The 23,297-nt window shown below is 56.2% G+C and overlaps 1 protein-coding gene across 4 annotated transcripts in view; it reads left to right on the forward strand.

The window, feature by feature from the left end:
- The first annotated feature begins 393 nt into the window (after window positions 1-393).
- The window catches only part of NTN3 (netrin 3), a 33,501-nt gene continuing 10,597 nt past the window's right edge, over window positions 394-23,297 (forward strand). Inside the window, exons 1-4 of one of the 4 annotated variants that reach the window (XM_066198253.1) lie at window positions 394-471; window positions 1,284-1,395; window positions 10,259-11,254; window positions 17,552-17,740. In XM_066198253.1, the coding sequence (XP_066054350.1) occupies window positions 10,288-11,254; window positions 17,552-17,740 (1,156 nt within the window). In that variant the 5' untranslated portion in view covers window positions 394-471; window positions 1,284-1,395; window positions 10,259-10,287. Of the gene's footprint in view, window positions 472-625; window positions 648-707; window positions 869-1,283; window positions 1,396-10,258; window positions 11,255-17,551; window positions 17,741-23,297 lie in introns of those variants that run through there. The other 3 variants (XM_066198254.1, XM_066198251.1, XM_066198252.1) reach the window with 3 other exon arrangements.

Consider the following 23,297-nt stretch of genomic DNA (forward strand, 5'->3'; position numbering starts at 1 on the left):
GATGGTGGCTGGGGGCTTTGAACGTAACAGGTGGGCACTGTGCTGGCACCCTGCCCTTCCTCCTGCCTCCGGTGCTGTCTTCAGTCCTCACATCCATTGCAAGGGCAATTACAGGAGGATGTTCCCCAGGCCGAACTGGCAGACGTGGGGGCCCCAGGGCTGTGAACATGGCCCCAGTGAGGGAGAGAGTCCAGGTCCGGGTTTCCTGCTCTCCTCCACCGCCTCGCACAAACTGATTAAATTAGTTTCACCTTTTTCGTGCCCCGCTCGCAGGTGGCCTGGGGATAGCTAAGCAGCCCTCCGGGGACAGCCCGGAGGCAGCTGTGCTGGGTACGGAAGTGCCCCGTTTCCCTCCCTCCCTGCCCAAAAATCAGAGACCGAGGGCGACTGGTGCAGCGCGTGAAAAGCCTCTGCACCACGGGATGGAGCGGAGACTCCAGCTTCCTCCATAAGAGGAGCTGCTCCCGCGCGGTAAATGCCTCATTTTCTTTGGGAAGCAGAGGGAGAATAACCGGCTGCCTCGGCTGCGGCACCGCTGAGCCCTCGGCGTGGTGGGCTGCGGTCCGCAGCCACCCGCACTCTGCGGGGATGGACCCGCTGTGGGCCGAGAGAACTCCCGCGGTGCGGCGGGGCTGGCCGGGCGGCAGGTGGGACCGCGGCACCGGGACCCCCGCGGCGCTGACCGGCGGGAGGGCTGCCCACCGGCGGGGCGGCCCCGCTCCCCGCCCGGCTCCGGCCCTGCCCGCTGGCCTGCCGGCGGGGCGGAGGGCGGAGGCAGGACTGGCAGCGGCGGCGGGCGGCGCACACGCACACACCTCCCTGCATGTGATTAAATGGCTCGAAATCTGCTTCTGATTTCCTCGGGGAGGTGACTTTTCCCTTCTTTTCAACCCGGGATTTATTGAAGCCTTTTTACTCCGCGTCTAGGCGGCGGTCGGGGATCAGTTTCTCCTATTCTTGCTTTTCTTTTAGTTTTTATTTTTTTTTAAGGGGTGTTTTTTCTTTTCCCTTTCCTCTCCTTTTCGCCCTCCCCTGCCGCCTCCCCCCCTCCCTCCCGCAGCTGAAGCAGCCGCGGGCGGTACGGTGGAGCGGGCGGGAGCGCGGCCGGCTGCGGGCACGGCGCTGGGACCCGCCCGCACCGCCGGGAGCAGCGCTCCCGCTTTCCACTATTTCGCCTTATTTCGTCCCCCGCGCACGATTCCCTGGAAATTTGTTATCATTGCTTTTTTCCCCCACACGCACCCTTTTCTTCACTTTTTTTCCTTTCTCCGTGCTGCGGCCAGCACCGGGAAGGAGCTACCCCTGCCCGCCGTCCGCCACGCCGCGGCCCCGGCTCCTCTCGTCACCGCTCCCGGACCTGTCGCCCGGACCGGCCCCGCTACCTGCCCGGCCGCGGTAAGCTGCGCTCCCAACTTCCCGGCGCTCCGGGCTCCCGCTCTCCTCCCCACCGCTCCCTCCCTCGTTGCCTTTTATTCCTCCCTCTCCCCCCGCACTCACCCTTCCTTTATTTCCCTTTCCATCCTTTCACCGCCGAGAACGGGACCTCCCCGCAGCGGGGCTGCCCGCCCGCCGCCGAGCCGCGCTCCCGTCCCCGGGAGCTCCAGCCGCCGCCGCTCCGCACTCTGGCCCGGCTCGGCCCGGCCCGGCCCGGCCCGGCTTGCTGCCGCCGCCCCGCAGAGCCGGCTCGGGGGTTCTCGGCACTGTCCAGAGCCCCGCCGTGTCGCAGCCCGGCGGAGCCCCGGCCCCGATCAGTGCGGCTGCGGTGCGGGCAGCGGCGGGAGCCCTGCCAGGCCGAGCCTGCGGTGCCAGCCCCGGCTGACCGGGCACGAGGCATGCACGTGGTCCCCTGCCCTCCGCTCCCACCGCAGGCCCTTCTCCGCCTCTGAGGGCTCCGCCGGCACAAAGCCACCTGGGTGGGCGGCATCGCCCTTGTCACCATCCGAGGCTGGGGTACATCGTTGGTCCCTTCCCAACACGGCTGCCCCGAGAGACTCCGCTGCGGGGTGGCTCAGAGGGTCGTCTCCCTTTGGAAACGGCTCCCGTGGGATGTGCTCTGCTCCACTGCAGTTCTGGAGCTGGGCTGGGCGAGACCCTCGGCACCCCGAGCGCCCGGCCCTTGTGAGGCACAGCTCGGGTGAGAGCTCTGGCCAGTGAACGTGTGAGCAGGCGGCTTCACGGGAAGAAGGGAAGCTGGGCTGCGTTTGGTGGGTCTGCTTTTGCTTTCCTCTCTTGGAGCTGCTGAAACCTCATTTCCTCAAAACACCATCCTACCCACAGATTCCCTGGCCCACTGGAGAGTGGGTGGGTGGAAATACCTTTCTTGGGATGAGGACTAACTGATGTGGTGGGGACGTGGTGCTTGGCAGTCTGCTGAGTTGCCAAGCAGGGTGGGTGAGGAAGGCCCCGTGGATAGGAATACGAGCTCCTCTGGCAGTGCAGTGGTCCTGCTGGCTTGATGCTCATCTAGGCAGGACTTGGGCATGGATACTCCTCTCTCAGGGAGCTCATTCCATGAATGTATGGGATGTAAGCCAGGCTGAGCATCCCCACCTCCATCCGTCCCATTTGTGTTGGACCAGTAGCCAGGCTAAGACAATACTGAGTGCAGATCTGGATGTGCACACCCTGCCTGCCTGGAAACGCCACAGATCCTTCTTCCCCAGCAAAGTTTTCTGTTGCCTGTCTCTCAGAGCCAGGAGAGGCTAGAGCTCTCCGTAACTGGCGGAGAGGGATGTGGCTTTGGCCGTGTGCTGGAAACATCCTCCAAGGTGTTTGCATGGATGGGGGGCAACTTTTTTTTCTTTTTCTGCAATATCCCATTTGCAAAACAGAGGGAGCTGCTGTGCTGCTCTGACACCTGTTTGGAGGAGGCTGATGAGGGGACAGGAGATCCAACAGTCTGAGAGCAGGATGGGCTGCAAGGGTCCCAAAACCCCTTCCTCCTCTACCTGTGTGTGGAAGGAAGGTAGGTCCCTGGAAGAAGGCAAGTGTAATGACAGACTGGGAAGGAGCTGATGTGTGTCTGCATGCCGTGCAAGAGAGAAGCCTAGCCTAGGGATGCAGCTGAGCACAAGATGCTCACCAGAAATGAGAGCTGCTAAGTGTCAAGGCTGAGGAGCATTTCCACTGCTCTCTGAGCACCAGAACAATGGTGTCTTCAGTCTGGGTTGGACAGAATGGAGGTCCCACCTCGGCTGGCTGCTGGCAGAGGTGTGGCTCAGAGGGGGTTTCCCCAGTCCTGAAGAAGGAGATGAGCATCAGTGTACGCCTTGAGGGGTGTCCAGAGATGTCTCCAGCAGGGAAGCAGCCCATCACGTCAAGGCTGCACCTCTGCGTCCTGTTCCGCCACCCTGGTTAGTCAGGCCCTGCTCCATAAGGAAGCAATTAATTTGTGCCCCTTTGAGCCCCTCCCTGAGCCTGCGCAGGACACTTGCGCTCGGTATGGAAACGCGACAGATTTTCCATATTCCGCTTTGCCCCGTGATGTTTAAAAACGTACGTGACAGCTTCTTCCTAATGCTGCAGGCTTGGCTGGCACTCAAGCAATAACAGACTGTGGGACACCAGGGGCATGAAATATCGCACCAATAGCCAGAGAGGGGGTAAAAAAAAAAGAGATGTCAAAGTGCAGTGTGTTTCCAGTCCGTTGTTGTGAGCCATCCTCTGCTCGATGTGAGAGATCTTTCAAAGCCGGCCAAATGTTGTCATTTCTGAATACCATTTTAAATATTCATCCAGACTATTTTCAACATCTGTGCCCAGCATGTTGCGAAAATGCAATGAGAAATGTTATGGAAACCAGATCACTTTATTCTCATATGGAGTGGAAAGGCATGGAAGCAATGAGGCGTTCTGGACTGGAACTCTGCGTCCCTTGCATCCACTGGGAGTAGTGGGAGAAAAATCCTCTGCACCTTGAGGGATGCTGCTGAGACCACTCAGTAGAGTCAAGCAGTGTGGTAGGAATGTGCAAAAAGGTTCAGGAGACTGAGGTGGGGTTAGAGTTGGGTAAAATAACTAACTGGTCAATATGTATTAGTGGTTAATAAATGGGGTAGAAAAAAATCATAGAACACTCTATGTGGAAGGGACCCACAAGGATCATCAAGTCCAAATGCATCCAGGGAGTCGTTGCTTGTCCTGCAAGGTCAAGGGCTCCAAATGTCTTTTTGAGTTGCTGTTGCATTGGGAACTTCAGGAGGAGATCTCCAGCTTGCACTAGCTGGGGGATGCAAGAGCGTTGCAGCAAAATGTATTCAGGTCTTCATCGTATGTGATGCGATGCTGATGTCTCCTCTCCCCAGAGTGGGACCACCTCTGCCCAGGACCAGTGGTGAGCAGAGTGGGCATGGGGGACCCGGCAGGACACCCATGCTGGGTGTTGGTCCCTCCTTCCTGTGGTCGGCATGGCCTATGAGTTACTGCAACTGGTGAGCAGGGATGTGTCTGAGCATCCTGCATTTGACAGCTCCATGCACATAGCTGAGTAGCCTGGGGACTGTTTGTTTTATGGTGGATTTATTTTTTTCTTTTATTTTTTGGTTGTTTTCGATAACCTTGGAAATCTGGACGCCGTTGTTGCCTTTTGTAACATCAGGCTGCAACTAATTCAAGCCAGGCCAGATCCTGACCACAGGTATGCCAGTGTAAATTTGAATGGAGTTGCTTATATCTTGGTTTGGCCTGATGTGAATGGATTTACTTCGGGCTAGTGCCAAAGCAGTGAGGTCAGAATCTGGTCCATCCTTTCCTGTGTGCAGTGTAATTTGTACGCGTCTCCTGGCACCACTGGGGTATCGTATGGCTTGTGTAATTCTGGCTCCGACCTGCCAAGAGTGCATTGCAATATCCATCACCTGCAGTGCCTGCTGTAGGAAGATGCTGCTGCGTAATTGCTCCCCTGAGCTGTGTGTGCAGGGGGCTGAGAGCCCGAGGGGCTGCGTGGAGTGGGCAGTCCTGCGGATGTGGGGCCGCCAGCACTCAGAAGCTCCTGATACTTAAATATCAGGAGAGATGAGGGAGCTTGTAAAGGAAAGTGAGGCATCTCCTTTGTGCCATTAGCCATGTCCCAAGTGGGCACCAGTTGCTCCATTAGCAGCTGGGAAGGCGATTAGCACTCCCAGACACTCTGCATCCTCCCAGCCTCTCCCAGCACACACTCCCTCCCTCTGGAAAGCTGAGCTGGACCAGTACCTTGACTCCATGGAGTTTTTCCTTTCACTTTAAATACTTCTCCATTGTGGTTTTATATTCCAGAAACACATGGGATGATCTATCCATGGGTGAAGCAGAGTTTGGGCCTGATTCTGTGTGTTGGGTGGAGGAATTAAGTTTCCCCAAGCTGGTATCGGCATGGCAGGAGAGGGACCTGGGTATCCAGGGACCCTGGCAGGCCCCCAGGATGGATCTTGTTCATGGGCTGGGGCAGAGCTGCAGGGGGTTGCTCCCACAGCACATGAGGCAAGGCCCCCTCATACAAAGGGCCTGTAACAAGGTGGAAATGTGCAGGTTGTAGTAGCAGGTGCCCCCTGGTTAAGGGACATGCTCTGGTCATTTGTGCCTGGTTTTAGCTTCTCTGAGCACATCATTCCTCTTCTGCTTTGGGTCCTGTCCCATCCTCCCAGTGACTTCCTTCTCAGAGGCATCTGAGGTGCTGGTGGACTTTACTGGGGATGACACAGCTCAGGAACAAGCAGTCCTCCTAGATCAGTCTTACCCAAGAGTCTTAGTTGTTGGACCCCCTCAAGTCCTCAGGTCCTTTGGTCCTTGCCCAGGAATCTCTGCCTCCTGAGCCATGGCTTTTGCTGTGCAAATTTGTGCCCCATGCGGGTGGGTGGCTCCATCCCTGCCCCAACGCTGGCACCCAGGGCCTTATCTCTGTGCACAGGGAGATGCAGCACCTCATGGGGATCAGTCATTCCCATCTCAACGAGTTCCAAGTAAGGCCATGTCTTCTACTCAAGTGATGCAAATCCCCCCACACCCTGCTGTCATGGCCTGGAGGAGAAATGCAGTCGGCTGCAGCGTGGCAGCAGCATTGGTGCGGGAGTATCAACCTGGGGGACAGCACCAGCATCAACCAGATCCCTGGCAGGAGTGCAGCACCTTTGCCCTGTCATTCCTTGGGGTTCTCCCATCCCCTTCCAGGGCAGTGTTGGCTGCTCAGCTTCAGCCATCAGCTGCCCTCTAAGCCCACATTTTTCCAACAGCAGAACACCACTTGTGCCTTCCCTTCCACTTTAATTATAGAAGGCTGTTCCTGTGCTGCAAAGGTCCTGGGATCAAATCTGGTTAATAACCTGCTTCCCTCCCTGCCCTGTGTTGTTCCACCTAATCCTATAATTACTTCAGCAAAGTTGCTGTGGCCCCAGTGTGCCAGGTGGTGATCCTGGGCCTACTGTAGGCACCAGCATCCACTTTGTGGGAAGTTTGCTCTCCTTGCCCTGCCTCACCTGCTGCATTTGCCTCATCCATTCTATTTTGGGGAGCAAGCACCTAGCCAATGGCTCAGCATTGGGACACCAGGCATGCATCTGCACCCAGCATCGCCCTCGGTAGCACTGCCTCCTGGAAAGACAATGGAAAAGGAGCCCACAGTGGGCTGGCGCATCACCCTGACAAGTCTCCCACAAGGCAGGGAAACACTGCTGGTCGCTCTGGGAAGTGTGTAGTTGTAGAGAGAAGGGGTGTGGAGGTGTTGGATGTGGAAGCTAATTTTTTTTTAAAGCACTTCTGAAGTGCTCCAGCAGCATGACTTCCTTCCAAGCCGCACGGCTGTTGGCATTCCCGGAGTGAGTGGAGGAGCGAGGAAATCGCCCACCTCAAAAATGCAGCCGCTCCTGGGGAGGAGCTGAGAGGGCGGCCGCTTCCTCGGGAAGGGTGAGCCCCACCGCCGCATTCCCCCGGGCCACGGCTGCTGCTGGTGGCGGGGAGCTGGCAGCCACCCCAGAGCCTCGCCAGGGACACTTTTGGGATGCTGTCCCTGGGAAAGGGGCTCTGTTGCTCATGTCCCTCCTCATGCAGGATCCAGGAACGTGCTGGGCTGGAATCGGCACCCAAGGGTCATCCCAATTCTCTCTGCTTAGTCAGCAGTGCCTCTATTTGATCTGAACCAGGGGCAGCAAAGATGGGAAGTGAAAAGGGGGGGCAGATGGGGACCAGGGAGAGAAATACTCACTCCCAGGCCTCTCTGGCAGCTTGCCGGCAGTCCCAGGGTCATGCTGAATATGCATAAAAGGGAGCAGATTGCAGCTTGCCCTCCTCTCCAATACGGAGGTGAGGCCCATGGAGACCACTGGCCCCAGCTCTCTTTCAGTGGGATAATGGGGTGAGCTGAGCACGGAGCGTGCGTGCCTGTGTGTGGTCCTGCGGATGATAATGATTTCCACTCATGCCCTGCCTCCGCAGTGCTGATGCGCTGCTGAGCAAGTGTTGGCTCCCCGATGGCTGCTCCCCGGCAGCAGAGCCACCAAAACTTTGGCACTGAACCTCAGGGACTTGTGCCTTGGTAAGAATGGCAGGAGGGACAATGCTTCCCACTAGGGCAGGGAGGATGAGCAAGAGATGCTCATGTGCATGCCTAAACCAGCAGTAACCTGGTCCTGGGTCCTAGACCTGCTGCTCCAGTGCTCATAACAGCTTCACCTGTGGCCCCTCCCCTGGCTACCAGAGATGCTGCTGCCGTCGCTTTCCCCTGGGCAAGGATTTCCCCACACCTTTGTGTCTTCCCAGAGAGGAAATTAAAAGGCCTTTGCTTGAGCATGTCCCTACTCCTGGTACCTTGCTGCCACATAGCAGAGAGGGGGTGGAGGAGACTCTTTGTTGGCAGTGTTTAGTAGATGCCTTGTTCCATACATCCTGATTCTCCCTGGAGTGGATGGATGCAGCTACTGAGGACCCCCGGGGGTTTCTCCTCTCTCCTCCTGGTGCAGAGGTTTTCCCTAGAGGGCTGTCTCCCTACTAGTGCTGCCATGTGGGTGCTCGGATGGAAGGTGATGGCTGCAGTCCCTGACGGCATGCCCTCTGTGGGATGTGCAGTTGGAGGGGGACAGTGTGGGGGAAGAAGGCTGGCAGCACCACAGGGCCAGAGGTGCTGTGCTGGCTTCTGCAAGTACATGCATCACCTGATCTTAGTGGGTGTTGAGGGGGAGTCCATCAGCACCTTGCAGCCCCTTTGCTGGGTGAGAATACAGGAGCAGGGCTCTGCCAGTGGGCTGGCAGGGGCTCGTGCCCACTGTGCGCTGCTCAGCACCAGGCAGGGGCTTGGTATCATCCTTGTCAGGATTGTGTTGGGGGATTAACCAGGCACAGGCTTTGCTCAACAAGCACATGCAGGAATATAGCAGCAGACATAGCTTCATCTCCTGCTCAGAAGACAGCTGCCTGCAGTGGAGCCAGGAGTCCCAACGGGGCTCTGTAGGCTTCCGGCAGTGGGGGATGCCTTTCACTGCCTGGTGCTCATGGCATGGCATCTCCTCTGCTGTGGTGACTGCTACATCCCTGCAGTCTCTAATCTTGCAGCCACACTCCTCAAGTAGTGGGGTTTCATTGCTCTGGGCACTCCAGGAACAGTATCCTTTGTCTTGCTGGCAGCCAAGTCACCCAAGCCATGGGCTGTCATGTCCCCAAAAGGCTCTGCAGCATTGTGGTAAAGCTGGAACTGTGCTGCTGGGGAGATGCAGGGACCACCAAGGGAGCTGCCGGTTTTTCACATCTCTTTTTCCATCAGCAGAGGATTAAGCAGTGAGGAAACAGCACGGAAGTGGCAGGGGCACGTTTTGCCTTGGGGGAGATGTCCCAGGATGGGTTGAGACCCCTGTTCATCCCTTGGTAGGCACAGACTGTAGCTGTTGGGCTGACCATGGCTGGGCAGAGAGGAGCTTCTCCTCATTAGTGGTTTGGCAGCCTAGGGAGGCAGTTTTCTTCCACAGTCATGACTCGTTTTTCTTTGCAAAATGGAATAACAAACAAACAAAAAAAAGTCCCAAATCATTGAAATTGGCTGTTCCTTGGAGCCTCCTTTGGCCAGTGTGGGCAGCTGGACAGGCAGGAGTGGCACTGGGGCTGTAGATGGGGGCTGGAGCTGGGGATACTGGGCTGGGTCATGCAGAGCTTTGTCCCTCAGAGAGAAACACAAGTCATCCTGTAAAGATTTACTAGTGGGAGAGGGGACGATCAGGGGGTCCCCTCCTCCTGCCTGGTCATGGCATTGGGATGGTTGAGGCTGGACAACTTGGCTTTGACTCCGCACAACCCATGTGATGGCAGGGCTGATGCCACCTACCCATCCAGGAGGCTCTTGCTATGGCAAGAATGGGACGTGGCCAATCTGCGTTGTGTGAGAGGTCCTTCATGTATTCAGAGCTAGCAGGAGGGAATGTGACCTCCAGACCTGTTCCACTCTTCAAGTCAGTAACTCAGGAGATGGGCCACATCTCCTGGGAGACAATAAGCTCCCTGACCCTGTGCTGCAGCTGCTGGGAGAGGAGCCCAGCCAGGTCCTGCATTTGGTCCTGGACTTTCCCCCAGTCAACAAACACACCAGACCCAGACCTGGATTTCTCGGGGGTGAGGCCAGAATAACTTCCTTTGCTGCTGGGTAGTGTGGCAGAGGAATTTGGAGGGGATCCAGCCCCTGGCTTGGAGAAGCCACTGTACCCATAGACAGCAAAGAAAGTAGCGGTGTCTTCAGGAGCTCCAGGTCTTCATCTCAACAAGCTCCTGCCTCTTGCACAATGGGCCTATGGTTTTGCTGCTGTTTCTCCTGCTCTATCAGGAGCTATTTTGTGCCACAGGTGGATAATTTGGGGTTTGCAGCTCCTGTTGCATCTGAAAGATTTCCCCTAAGTCTTCCCCATCACCAGCCCTTGTCAGCCATGCAGCGACAAGGTCTATGAACTGTGTGTGACAGCCAGGACTGCTGGCAGGCAGAAATGTTCCTGTCACCACAGGACAGTTTGCAAGAGGCCAGGAAAGGGCTGTACCCTGATTTCAACCTCTTCCATCAAAAGCTCAGGCCCTTTTCCCATTTCTGTCTATTTCAGTCCTGCTGATGAGCAGTGAGGGATTGGTGTGGATGAGGCAACACAAAGTAATTGCCTCCCAGGATAGTGCACCAGTGGATATAGGGTGGGAAGATGGGTACAGGTGATGGACCAGACATGGGGGAGTTTCCCATCCCTCACCAGCCCTCCCAACACAGGTGGTGCTGTGGCCATGACACTGCTGGTGCCACTCACTCTTGTTGTTCTTCTTCCAGGGAGGAGCCACTTCCCTCTCCCCAGAAGGATGGAGGTCCTGCAGCTCCTGCGCCTGCTCCTCACCACTGCCATGTTGGGCCTGTCCCAGACAGTGAACCCCTTCGTAGCCCAGCAGACCCCCCCAGACCCTTGCTATGATGACAGCGGTGCTCCTCGACGCTGCATCCCTGAATTTGTCAACGCTGCTTTTGGGAAGGAGGTCCAAGCCTCCAGCACGTGCGGGAAGCCCCCGACACGGCACTGCAATGCCTCGGACCCCCGCCGAGCCCACCCACCTGCCTACCTGACTGACCTCAATACCGCCTCCAACATGACCTGCTGGCGCTCGGAAACCCTCCACCACTCACCCCAGAACGTCACCCTTACCCTCTCCCTTGGCAAAAAGTTTGAGGTGGTCTACGTCAGCCTCCAGTTCTGCTCGCCCCGGCCTGAGTCCACCGCCATCCTCAAGTCCATGGACTACGGCAAGACCTGGGTGCCCTACCAGTACTACTCCTCCCAGTGCCGTAAGATCTACGGCAAGCCCAGCAAAGCCACGGTCACCAAGCAGAACGAGCAGGAGGCCCTGTGCACCGACGGCCTCACCGACCTCTACCCGCTCACCGGGGGGCTCATTGCCTTCAGCACCCTCGACGGGCGACCCTCGGCCCAGGACTTCGACAGCAGCCCCGTGCTCCAGGACTGGGTGACGGCCACCGACATCCGCGTGGTCTTCAGCCGCCCACATCTCTTCCGTGACCTGGGCAGCCGGGACGCCGGCGAGGAGGAGGGGGGCACGGGCTCCACCCCCTACTACTATGCGGTGGGAGAGCTGCAGGTCGGCGGGCGCTGCAAGTGCAACGGGCACGCGGCGCGCTGCGTGAAGGACAAGGAGCAGAAGCTGGTGTGTGACTGCAAGCACAACACAGAGGGACCCGAGTGCGACCGCTGCAAGCCTTTCCACTACGACCGGCCCTGGCAGCGGGCTAGCGCCCGTGAGGCCAATGAGTGTCTGGGTAAGACATTTCTAAACATTTTTGGTTTCTGGGGCTGAAACGCTAAAACAGGTCATGAGGGTAGGAAGTGATGGGTACTGAATCAAAACAATGGAGTGTGCTTGTCCAGAGATGCTGGGGAGCATCTCCTGTGCTGGAGGATTGGGAAAGGCTCAACCATCTACCCTGTCTTAGCTATAGGTGTCCTCCAAAGATGCAGTGGTTCCACCATGAACCAAAGCACCAAAACCCTCCCAAAAATCACTGGTGTCTTCCAGCCAGTCAGCAGGCCTCAGTGCGGGATGCCCATCTGGGATTGTTTCCCTTGGGCAGCAGACCAGCTGTCCATAGGCTGGAGGGGCAATCGCAGCAGTTCACTGTGAGATGTGCTTGGGGTCAGGGAGCAGACAGAAAAACCTGGCAGAGGTTGACGTTCCCAATTCGAAATTTCATCGTTCGTATTCATTCTGTGCGGTGGTTTTAGTTTGTCTGTCCTTGCAAAGGTTTCCCTAAGTTAAAAATATTGTCACCAAAACGAAATATTTCCAAAACATCAAACTGCTATTAGCTTGTGAATCTTAATGGGATTTTGGTGGAGACTTTTGCTTTTTGTTCTGGTTTGGGATGGGGCTGGGGGATGCCAGAGCCCTGTGAAGGTCTGGGAGAGGGAGGAACAGACATTCGCTCCTCCTGGACAGGAGCCCAGGTCTCAGGGGGTGGCGGGAGGATGGAGACAAGGGAAAGCTGTACCATTAATCAGCCTCTGAAAGGCTCAGTGGATGTGCCAGAGGTCAGAAGGACTTGTTAGTATTTGTGATCGATGTCTTGTTGAGAACCCAGCTGTCTGCTTCAATATATACATGTTACAGCAGATTTCTTCTAAGAATGGCTAAAAGGGCAGTGGATTCAAAGCAAGTGCTGGAGCTGATGCTTGAAGCCTCCTCATGCCCTGTGGGAATGTGCCAGCCCTTGTGTTTTTCCACTTGTTTCAGAAAGATGAGTTTTGGAGCTCAGAAAAAAACCTCCGCTTTCCAACCTCCCAGGGCTGCTGCAGGTCAGGCAGGGGAGGCCTCCAGCAGGTGTTTGAGCCCATGGAATCCCCCAAGACACAAGGAGGACCTCACCCCACTGGCTGCCACCTTGTGCCCCCCACTCTGCACCTGCCTCATTGCCACGTCCTCCAGTAAAGCAGCACCATAGCAGTGGAGGTAGCTCTGGTGGCACAAAAGGGGTTAAACCAGAGGAGGCTCATTTTTGAGTAGCATCTGCAGGTTTTCTGTCCATCTCGTCCAGGGCGGGTCCCTTGCGCTGAGCATCCTGCCCCCAGCTGCGTCACCCTTTTGGCAGATGGAGCTGAAAAGATAAACGAGGGAGGGAAGAAGAGGCGGGGCCGCAGCGCCATCCCTTCAAGCCCACCCCCCCCGACAGCCCCGCACACAAAGACCCTTCCCCGAGCTGCGTGTGAAAGTAGTTTTTTCCTGTTGATTCGCTCCCCTTCTTTCTCCCTTTCCCCTCTGGGGCTTTGTGCCTTCTCTGAAGGGACCTGAAAGAACTTCTCCATTACCCGACTTCGAAGGGCTTAGCGGTTGAAAGCTGGATTAGCTCCCCGAGCCTTCCCCTCTGTGCCTTTCAACAATGACATCTCCCCAGCCAGCACGAACAGACGCAGCAATTAGCACCAATTAAAAGGAGAGGCTTGCCCGGGAAGTTCCCTTTGCTCAGCCCTGGGGGCTGCAGAGTTTCGGACTCAGTCCCGTGGTCAGACAGCGGTGATGCTGGCTCGTGGTGGCGGATGTCAGGCGTGGCTGGGGAGTGGGATGGAAGAGGTGGAGAGTGGGTGGATGCAGGAGCTTGGCAGCTCAGTGACAGCGCAGCGGCAGGGTGGGGGATCGCAGCGCCCTGAAAGGGGGGTGAGAATGGATCCGTGGGGCTGGTACAGCTTCAGGTCATGTTGGGATGTGTCAGCTCTTGGCTCTGTGCTCCCCAGCACTCTGCATGGGGGTTTGTCTCAGTCCAGCGCATGGGAGTCTCTGCCTGCTCCAGCACGGGGACAAACTGATGTCCTACAGCATGGCACGATGCTGGGACATCCATCCATGCAGCTGGAGGTGAGGACAAACATTTGTTGTTTCACCAGAATTTTTGCCTCTGGGAAATGCCCAGGTGAAACAGCCAAGTACTTCCTGAAGTCGGAGCACTGGCACAGGGCACAACCCCACCACGGCTGCCGTAGGGTGACTGTGGTGTTCGTGGGGACATCACTGTGCTGCAGTGTTGAGGGGGTCAGCGTGAGTTTGGCAAGCAGGGAGGTTTGGGACTGTCGCAGCCAGGACAGTGACAGTGGATTTGCCAAGCTGCTGGCTTGGCAAGAGGGCACGGTGCCAGCTTTGTGCCGCAGAGTGCGTGGCCCCGTGCCTGGTGGTTGGAGGCCATCGGTCCACAGGCTCGGGAGGCTCTCCTGACACACCATAGGGGCTGCACGTCTCCCATAGGGAGCTTGCCCTGCCAGTATTCGGATGCTCTGTATGTCCTCTGGTGTGTCCAGGGCAGGGAAGAGGGATGTGTCCTCCCAGCTTCTAGCCTAGGATAGGCTGTGTGGAGGATAATCCCAGCAGAGGTGCTGGCAGGAGCAGGACTGCCAGAATCCTGGGGACCCCCCATCTTTATCACTGCAGACTTACACCTCCTCGTCCCCACCACTTGCTGCCAGTTTCAGCCTGCACCCACGAGCTGCGGGGGCAGCCCGGTCGCCTCCTCGGCAGCCCGGCCCCCCAAACACCCGGCCCGGGGAAGGAGGGGAAGCGGATTAGCACGAGGCAGCCACTGGAAGTAATTGATGCACTCGCTGGGGATGCGGGAGCCCTTGTTCCCTTTGTGGCCGCCGCGGCAGGAGCACTCTCCGGAGCACCAGGATAATGCACGGGGCTTGCTTTGATCCGGGGCCTCGGCGGGGAAGGGGCGGTGCTCTCCTGGGAAAACCTCGCAGGCTGCTCGGGGGGGATGTGGTGATCCAACCGGGCTGCCTGAAAACACCAATCCCCGGAGGGGTGGTGGGATTTGGAGGATCACATGTAATTCTCTTGTGCCCTGTGCCCCTTCCCGTACATTTTTCCTTTCCCTTGGGAGTTCCCCTGACAGGGTTCTCTGCACCTGCTCCCCAGTAGATGTGGTGGAAACCAGTGAGTTGCCGGCAGCACCGGCCATGGTCCTTTCCTGCGGAGAGCAGGGGGAAGGCGATGGCTCTGGGAGGTGGACAAGCAGACAGCACGGCCCCGACACCCCTGCCTGGGCAACCCTCGCTGCCCACCCTCGCCGAGTGCAGGGGAAGGCAGCCACCCCGGCAGAGGAGATTTACACTTGTCTGACCATCCTGAGTCCTGCTCTTCCCAGGATGGGGATGGAGTGCCTCAGCCTTGTCCCTCCCAGCCCCTCGGGGAGGGCTCTCTCCTGCTTCTCCTCCTGCTTGGCAGCAGCAGAGTGAACCCTTCCCTCCCAACAACTTTCCCAGGATGGAGGGACAGTGTGGATGAAAGGGGCTGTTCTGGTCTCAGCTGCCATGGAACCGAGAGGTGCAGCCTCATCCTGCCCTGTATCCCAGCCAGGTTCTCCTCCAGCCAAAGCAGGGGCGTAGCTCAAATCTGCTGCGGGTTGGCAGCAGCAGCCGGTCTAGGGTTTCGCTGATCCGGCTGCCTTCCCTAATTATTCCCAGGGAACTTGTACGGGCGGTGAGCCTCGTTCCTGCCCTGCGGGCTCCACTGCCTGCCCCACGTGTGCCTCGGTGCATGGCGCTGCCTGTCCCAAAGCCCCTCGTGCTGTCATTCCAGGCTGCTACATCTGCAGCAGTCTGGAGGAAGAGAGGTTTTGGGGTGGCCAGGGCCTGGGAAGGGGTTCAAACACCATCAAAAGGGAGACAAAAGATTGCTCCATTGCAAGGTGTCAACGTTTAATTAGTCTATTATTGCAAATTATTTGATCTTGTGATTGTTTAATTGATGATATGATTGTTTAATTGGGCATACTGTACAAGGGCGGAAGTGAGCTACCAGGTAATTAGCCCCAAACTGTGCAATTAAATTCTTATTAATACCCCAAACAGCAGGGAACATTCAAGCCTTTAATTAGTGATTAACGGGAGACAGACAGAGCTTACAACTGCCTCAGTACTAAGGAACAGTGAGAGTATTTAGCTGAGTAAGAGGGGGACTTGTCTGCCCCGATTAGCTCCGGATGGCTGTGCCAGGGGATGAGGGGATTGCCATACGTGCTGGTGTGACCCTGTCCCTGAGTGGGGACAGCCACCCAACCCAGGGTGGCCAAGCCCAGCCAGGTCCCCCCTTTGGCTCTGGAATCCTGGCTTGGCAGTTATGGACACCAGCCCAGAGCGAGCAGCACCACTGCCTGAAGGAGAGGCGATGATGCTGGGCTGCCAGGGGAGGTTTCTTCCCCAAACCCAGCTCCTGGGAGGATCAGAGGGTCTGCAGCATGTACCAAGGGAAAGGTGGCCCTGGGGTAGATCAGGACATGCCAGGGTCAGTGATGCCAGGGAAAAGGCCCTGCCAGTTACTCTCTCACCAATTAAACTGGAGGCAGAGAGGGACGTGCACCGAGGGCAGCGAATCATTTACCCAACAGTTCTCCTCCGCTGCCCATCGCCTCCCCTCTGGTCTGCCAGCCCCTCTTCTTCCCCAGACCATGCTGGTGGTGTTCCAAGAGGGACACAGAACTGCCTTTTGGGATGACCCCACTTGCCTTTCAGTGCTGCAAGGGGAAAACAAGGCCCCTCTCCTCCCAAGAACTGCACTTTTGCCACAGTTCTGTAGCAAAAGCTACCTTGTCTTGTCCCTGTACCATTATGTGGAGAGTGCAAGAGCACCCTGGCTGTCAGGATACTTCACTGTGTCTCTTCCAGCCCTGGCAAAGCCTATTTGAATGTTAACATCCTCAGTTCAACAGTATCTTGTGCTACCCGGGGCCTTGGGCAGTATTTGCTACTTTCCTTCCACACACCACAGTTTGCCTTAAAAATCCCTGTTTCCCACCGTCACCAGGGAAAAAGAAAATAGCTCAAAAGGAACAAGCCCCTGAAGGTACCTACGGCCACACTGGGTGTTATTTTGATGCCTGCCATGTGATTTCTCACTAATCTCATAACACGGGGGAGCTCTGCGGGCAGCTGAGGTTTGAGTGTGCTGGCACTAACCTTCTGCTCAACTCAAGCCTCCAAAAAACTCTTTTTTACGGTCGGGGTTTGCTCTTTCTCCCCGCAGCGTGCCCATGGCCGGAGCAGGCGAGGCAGTGTTTGATCTGCGCGGGGTGAAGCTCCCACTGGCACTGCTGGCTGCGGGGAGGCAACTTCACACAGCCGCCAGGCCAGGCCCAGGCAGTTAAACCTGGGCCGACACGTTAATGAATTTCACAGTATGCCTGGAAAAGCTCTCACCCAACCTCAATTTACCAGCACAGGGAGGAGGCCAGGGCTGGGGGAGCAGGCCGCCACATTTTGCCAAAGGAAATCTTGTTCCCATTATCTTTTTGCAAGAGTGTTAAGCTGGAATGGGCAGTGCTTTGCCTTTTTATCTCGCACACGTGGAATCAGCCAGGAGCGCTGTGTGCTTCCCGGGGCTAATTTGTGTGTGCACATGTAAGGGTGTGCAGATGTTTCTGTGCACATCTGTGTGCCTGCCTGTGGGCACATGAACGGCTCGGGGTATTTTGGTGCATGTCTGTGTGCACACACGTTCACATGTATGTTTGTGTGCCTGTGTGTTTGTGCATGTTTCTGCGTGCACACACAGGGATGTGAGCACACAGGGGCTGCTGTGTGGATTTCTCTGTGTGTGTGGCTCATGCACACAAGATAGAGCCATAAATATAAAGAGTTGGGGGCTCAGTTGCAGGGGAGGGCTGTCCCACAGCCTGGCATGAGGTGGGTGGTCCTGCTGGAAGACTGGGTGGGCTCTGTCACCAGAGCCAGCTGCCAGGGAAGGGGCAGGGGGGACAGTGGGGCTGCAAGTTCCCAGCTGGCACTGCCAAACCCCCCAGCTGCAGCCCTACATCCCACACTTGCCTGCCTTCAGCCGAGTGGTGCCAGTCCCTACACGTGTCCTTTCTCCTCTGTCCCAACCTCATGGCACCGGCCTCACAGGGTGATGGATGCTACACATCTGGATGGCACATTGGGACGACATGTGCTGTGCTGTGCCTATCCCAATCCCAGCACAACCCCCCACTGCAGTGGGGGGCACCAGGGCAGTTTCAGCCCACCAGGAGGGTCCTGAATTTCATCTTCAGCCCTCATCCTCTCCCCTTCCCCCACAGCCTGCAACTGCAACCTGCATGCACGGCGCTGCCGCTTCAACATGGAGCTGTTCAAGCTGTCAGGGCGCAAGAGCGGCGGAGTCTGCCTCAACTGCCGGCACAACACGGCGGGCAGGCACTGCCACTACTGCAAGGAGGGCTTCTACCGTGACCTCAGCAAGGCCATCACCGACCGCAAAGCCTGCAAAGGTAAGCTGGGGGTCTCCATGGGAGCAGATGAGTGACAAGATCTCTCTCGGTCTCCTTGCTCTCCCTTCCCATCCTTGGGATATCCTTCTACCTGCTTTGGCAGCTGCAGGTCAGCTCCAGCCACCACCACCCTGATCACCTCTATCATCCCTAGGGCACCAGGCAGGGATGGTAATTTGAGCCCAGCATCAGCTCGAGGTGGAGGAGGATTACAGGAAGGGTCTCTCCCTTGCAGACTGCCAGAAGCTTGGGAGGGTTCTGGTGTGTTTGCACCATCTCCATTGGTCAGCGTTTGGAGAGGTGCTGGGGAGGTGCTGAAGTGACTAAAAGTGCTGGATGTTGTCTGGGATATAGACATGCTTGAAGCATGGGTTCCCTGCTCTGGAGGGCTGGAGATGTTGGTGAAAGTCACATCTCCCAGGTGGGCTGTGGGGCCAAGACCCCACATTGTGTTTTTCAGCTATGGGATGGCTCTTGGGACCTTTTTTTGAGGAGGTGCTGAGCACTGTGGCTGCTGGTAACTGGCCTTGAGCTGGCCAAGAGCCACAGTGGCTCCAAGCCATCAAACTGCAGCTTGACCCCTCAAGGTCTCTAGCCTGTGCCAAAGATCATGGAACCCGAACCTCTCCCTCTTCTTAACTCCTGGCCAAGCTTGTCTGGTTCCTCTTCCCTCTCCCTGCTCAGCTTGTCTGTGAAGCCTTTTCTAAACAACAGTTTCACCAAATAATTTGAGATAAGAAAATACCCTGCCTGTCCCCAAGGACTTTTGAGATCCTTTTGGATCTGACTTTTGGAAAATCAAATGGTCAGGAAGTCAGCCGTGGCTGTTTAGAGGCTGAGAATTCATCCCTGATCCCTGCTTTTCTGTCTTTGATTGTGAGTCCCACCTGGAAGGAAGCACAGTGTCCCTCTCAGATCTCTTTCCAACGCATTTTGCAGCCACATGGGTACTGGGCCCCTTCATTGCTGCAAGAACACCATGCTCAAGTGTTTTTGTAGAGCCTACAGGAATTGCTGGAGCAGGTCTTGGACCACTAACATTGTGGCCATGAACCCAAATTGAAGGATTTGACTTTTGGTTCCCCTGCCAGGTGCATTAGTGCTGTTGGAGGTCTGGCTCATTCAGGTAGGGATATAATAAAGGAAATCCCTCCATTGCCTGTGCTGCGCCAGTGGCTTCTTCTCATCCTTGCTACTGCCAGGAATGCTTGAGAGGATGGAGTGAAGGGAGAAACTTCCCATGTTTGCACAGTGTCACAGCGGGAGCAGGGCTGAGCAGGCAGGAGGAGCCCTACCTGCAGCCAGCTCGTTAGCAAACTGAGCTAATAATTTTTAACAACCCAAGCGTTGTGGCTGAAGCCACAACAGCATCTCAGAGAGCCCCCAGCACCTCTGAGTCCAGGCCCACCACAGTAAAAGTGCTGATGGCTCAGGCACAGGGGTGGGTGCTCGTTTGATAGTCCAAAAGCTGCTTTATTGGCAGCTTATATAACCACAAACAGAATCCAGGGACGAGAACAGGAACAGATCTGAGGGCTTGGGGTTAAGTAAGCGGTAAAAGGGGCGGGTCAGAAGGTCAAGGGCCAATAGGGATAAAGAAAAGTGGTGCAAGGGTGTGGTTAAGGGTCAGGAGAACCAATAGGGCAACAGGGGCGGAGCACTGTGGCAAAACAGAGCCAATGGGGATTGAGCGAGGGAAGAGCATTCTGGAAAGGGTACACAGATGGTCAACAGGGATTGAACTGGGGTGGCATCAACTTAGTGAATCAATGAATGAACAGAACTTAGAACACTTTAACATATGACTGCAAAGGCCCATGGGAGGGAGGCCTTTTCTCACTCTAACCTAAAGGGGTGTCTCTCCCCATTGGCCTCTGCCCCTCCAGGGCTGGTGGCAGGCTGCCCCTCCTGGTGGCAGGCCCCTGGCCCTTCACACCCAAGCAGCTGATGACACGTCCCCCTCACCGCCCGTATTCCCAGGGACCACAAGCTGTTTCCACCTTGTGGCCTTGGACAAGCCATGCCACAGCTATGGCTGTGGGCATGGCAGCCCCTGGAACCACACCATTGATGGAGTTTGTGTCAGGTGGCAGCTAGGTCCCAGCATCCTTGGGGTGATACTGGGAGACACTGGGAGAGAGGAAGAGGAGGCAGGACAAGACATGCATGCTGATGGTCTATGGCACAGCATCCCAGATTGTGTCCCATTCCCGGGAGGGATCCTGGCTCTGCTGAAGTCAGGGATGGGTGGCAGCAGCCTCCAGTTCCTGCTGCAGCACCACCAAACTGGGCAACTGCAACAAAATTCTCTTTTCCATGAGGATTCTGTCAAGTGCTGAGGGCTGGCAGGCCACTCTGGCTTTCCCCCAACCCCTGAGAGGCACTGGGGTGGCTGTGCTGCCTCCACCTCACCCTTCATCTCCTGCAGGCACCGCCTCACCTCCCAGCCCTCCCCAAAGGACAGTTTCTGCTTTTCTTTGGATTAGGAGGTTTAGGTTGGATCTCAGGGAAAGTTTCTTCGCCCAGAGGGTGCTGGGCACTGCCCAGGCTCCCCAGAGAAAGGCACGGCCCTGAGGCTGCCAGAGCTCCAGGAGTGTTTGGACAGTGCTCTCAGGCCCAGGGTGGGATTGTTGGGGTGTCTGTGGAGGACCAGGAGTTCGATTCAATAATCATATTTTGTTCCTTCCAGTTTGGGATCTTCTGTAATTCTATGACTAGCTCCTTCCACTTATGCTTCAAAACTGATACAATGCCAAGCAAAATGGACACCACGAAGGCATTCACCTCCCCAGGGGCCTCAGAGTCCCCAGCACCACTTCCCTGGGCGTTGGAGGGCTTAGTTTCTGCTCCAGATGGGAAAGAGAGCACTTACCAAAGAGCAATAATAGAAAAAATGCCAAAAGCCAATAAGGCAAGCTGGAGTTGGCTGGGACCAGGGAGGATTACTGAATACAGCATAGGTTTGTGGGAGCAGGGATGCTGCAGGTTGCAGTGTTTCCTATCCGGCTGTGGCTCAAGTCTCTCTCCTTGCAGGCCGAAGGATGGGGGAGGCAGAGGGGGCCTGGCTGCTCCCATCCGCCTGTGCCCACCATTTGTCAGTGCTAGTCTTGCTCTGCTGCCCTCACAGGGCAGTAATTGTGTAGCATTACAGTGATGGAAAGTATCTCTGATCCAAGGCGGGTCCTCTGGAGGCGACAGGGTGGGCAAAGCATGCCAGGATGCCCAGGAGTCAATGGGGTGGGGTGAGCACAGATGCTGCAGCACAGGAGAAATGGCAGCCAGCAATGCCTGGGCTGCGGAGAAGCAGAGGAGTGGGACAGTTCCCCCCTCGCAGACAAACCTCTGTCCCTGTGCCAAGCCACAGGCAGGGCTCTGCCAGTCTGGGTGGGGGATGCTGCTTCCGGAGGGTTGGCAGGGTTTCCCTGTGGTTTGGAAGTGCTGCAAAGCTCAGCTGAGCCAGATGAACATGTGCACAGGGCCGACCCCTGCCACGGTGCATATGTTGAGGAGGATCTGGCAGAAAAGGTGGTACCCTGGATCTGGGGAGCCAGTTCCTGGCTCTCCCTTGGGGAACAGAGTTAATAATAAAATCCCTGATGCTTCTGCTCCTCCTTCAATAAAGCAGAAAGCATCTCCACCCCTCCCTTATCTAGGGACTGGGAGCTCCTTAGAGGAAGAGCAAGGTCCCAGGTGCAGGCAATGGAGAGCTGGTGTGCCCAGAAAGGCATATAAATACACAGAGATGTGACAAGACAACTTGGACTTGTTTTTATTACAGATGTGTTCCATAGCTGCAGCTCAGGTATCTACACTCCTGCAAGAAAAAGGCAATGCAAGGATCCTGGCAGTGGATGTTTAGAGCAGGCATGGAGCAGGTGGATGGGAAGAGTGTGCTGTGAATTTGAACAAAAGCTTTTCCACCTATCACAGCACTGGCCCAGAGCAGAGGCTGAGCATCGCAATGAAGGCAGTTGCTCATAGAATCACAGACTGGTTTGGGTTGGAAGGGACCTTGAAGATCATCTGGTTCCAATTCTTTGCCATGGGCAGGGACACTTTCCACCAGACCAGGCTGCAGATGGCTCAGTTAATACTCAGGAGGCAAATCACTAACTCAGAGGCCAGGAACTACTACATCTTATTTAAACAAACCCCAGCACGTGTTAGTAAATAACTCTTTAACCATGGTTTGCCTCTGCTGGGATGCAGTATCCTTGAAATAGGCACAAAAATACTGGCTGCAGGTTGTGTCTAACTGAGCAGACCCCTCCCTTGGCCACTGGCCAGTGAGCGGAGAGTGCTTCCCTCCCACTGCCAGCATCACTGCTGGACCCTGCGGGACGGAAAAGCTGGGAAGATGGAAAAGGCAGAGCAACCTACAGGATTAATTCAATGGTGGTAATTGAAAAGTCAAATAAAGGATGGCTGTGCATTAATCCCAGTAATTTAAACAAAGCTGTAGACCGTGAGCTTTTTCCAGTGAAAACTGGTGAAGCAGTAGCAGCTAAGCCTCAAGATGCAAAAATACCCTCAATATGAGGTGCAAGACATGCTTTCTGGCAAGCACAGCTTGATGAGTTAAGCTCCAAGCTAGTGACTTAATCCACCATTCAAGCTCCATGGGCCAGATCCTGGCAGCCAGAGGCTGGGAACAGCAGGGCTTGGTGTGTGGGCAGTGGTGCAGAGCTGCACCGTGCCCCCAGCCCTGCCTTCCCTGGGGCTGGGATAGGCTCCCTGAGCCAGCCCCCTCCACAGGTTATGTCAGGGTGAGGAAGGACAGAGATGCTACAAGCTGCAGTGGTGGGGTGGACCGTGCTGCAGTGCAGGACTGTCAGGGTAAGCACTCTTGCATGGGGTGCTCTTCCCATGGGAGGGGGAAGGAACAGTGTATTTTTGTGGGACTGCGGGAAATCCCACTGTGGCAGGGCAAGTGAGCAGAGGTTGCTCTGGCAGGGACCAAGCTCCTACCCTAATGACACTGATCAGTTGTGCACTTAAGATGAGCAAAGTTGCCTTAATTACTGGTCTGGGTAAAACATCCAGAGCCACTGAAATCCACCTTCCACCGCATGGAGAGGGATCAGCTTAGATGAACTGGATCCTGATTGGCCTGAGATTTATGTCTGTTCATATACTTTACACCAGGAGTGGACCGCTGGGGCCCAAGAAAGGCCCTGTGTTTCCAACAGCCCTCCGTCATGCCAAGACTCCCTTGCTCACTGCCATTTGTTATCACAGCTGAGCCCCCAAAATATCCCTGTCAGAAAGATGTCCGCTTCCAGTCTTAGCCAAGATCTGATAAGGATGGAGCATCTGGTCCCCATTAGAGGCTGCTCGCTCTGGTTTCTGGCTGTGCAGGAGGGGGGCTCGAGTGCCATGGTGCTCCCACCAGTCCCATCTGGTGAAAATTAGGGAAACAGTAACATCAGGGGGCTGCGGGGGCGGGTGGGGGAGATGTTTTTGTTTTGCTTTGAAATCACGTTCAACTCTTACACTGATGGAGGCCAAGATAACCTCCTCCAGCTCATAGCCAGCCCAGCTCCAGGCAAGCAGATGG

The sequence above is a fragment of the Chamaea fasciata genome, unplaced genomic scaffold (assembly GCF_029207755.1).
Source record: "Chamaea fasciata isolate MVZ Bird 193981 ecotype frontalis unplaced genomic scaffold, bChaFas1.0.hap1 SCAF_16, whole genome shotgun sequence".
NCBI classification, from domain to species: Eukaryota; Metazoa; Chordata; class Aves; order Passeriformes; family Sylviidae; genus Chamaea; species Chamaea fasciata.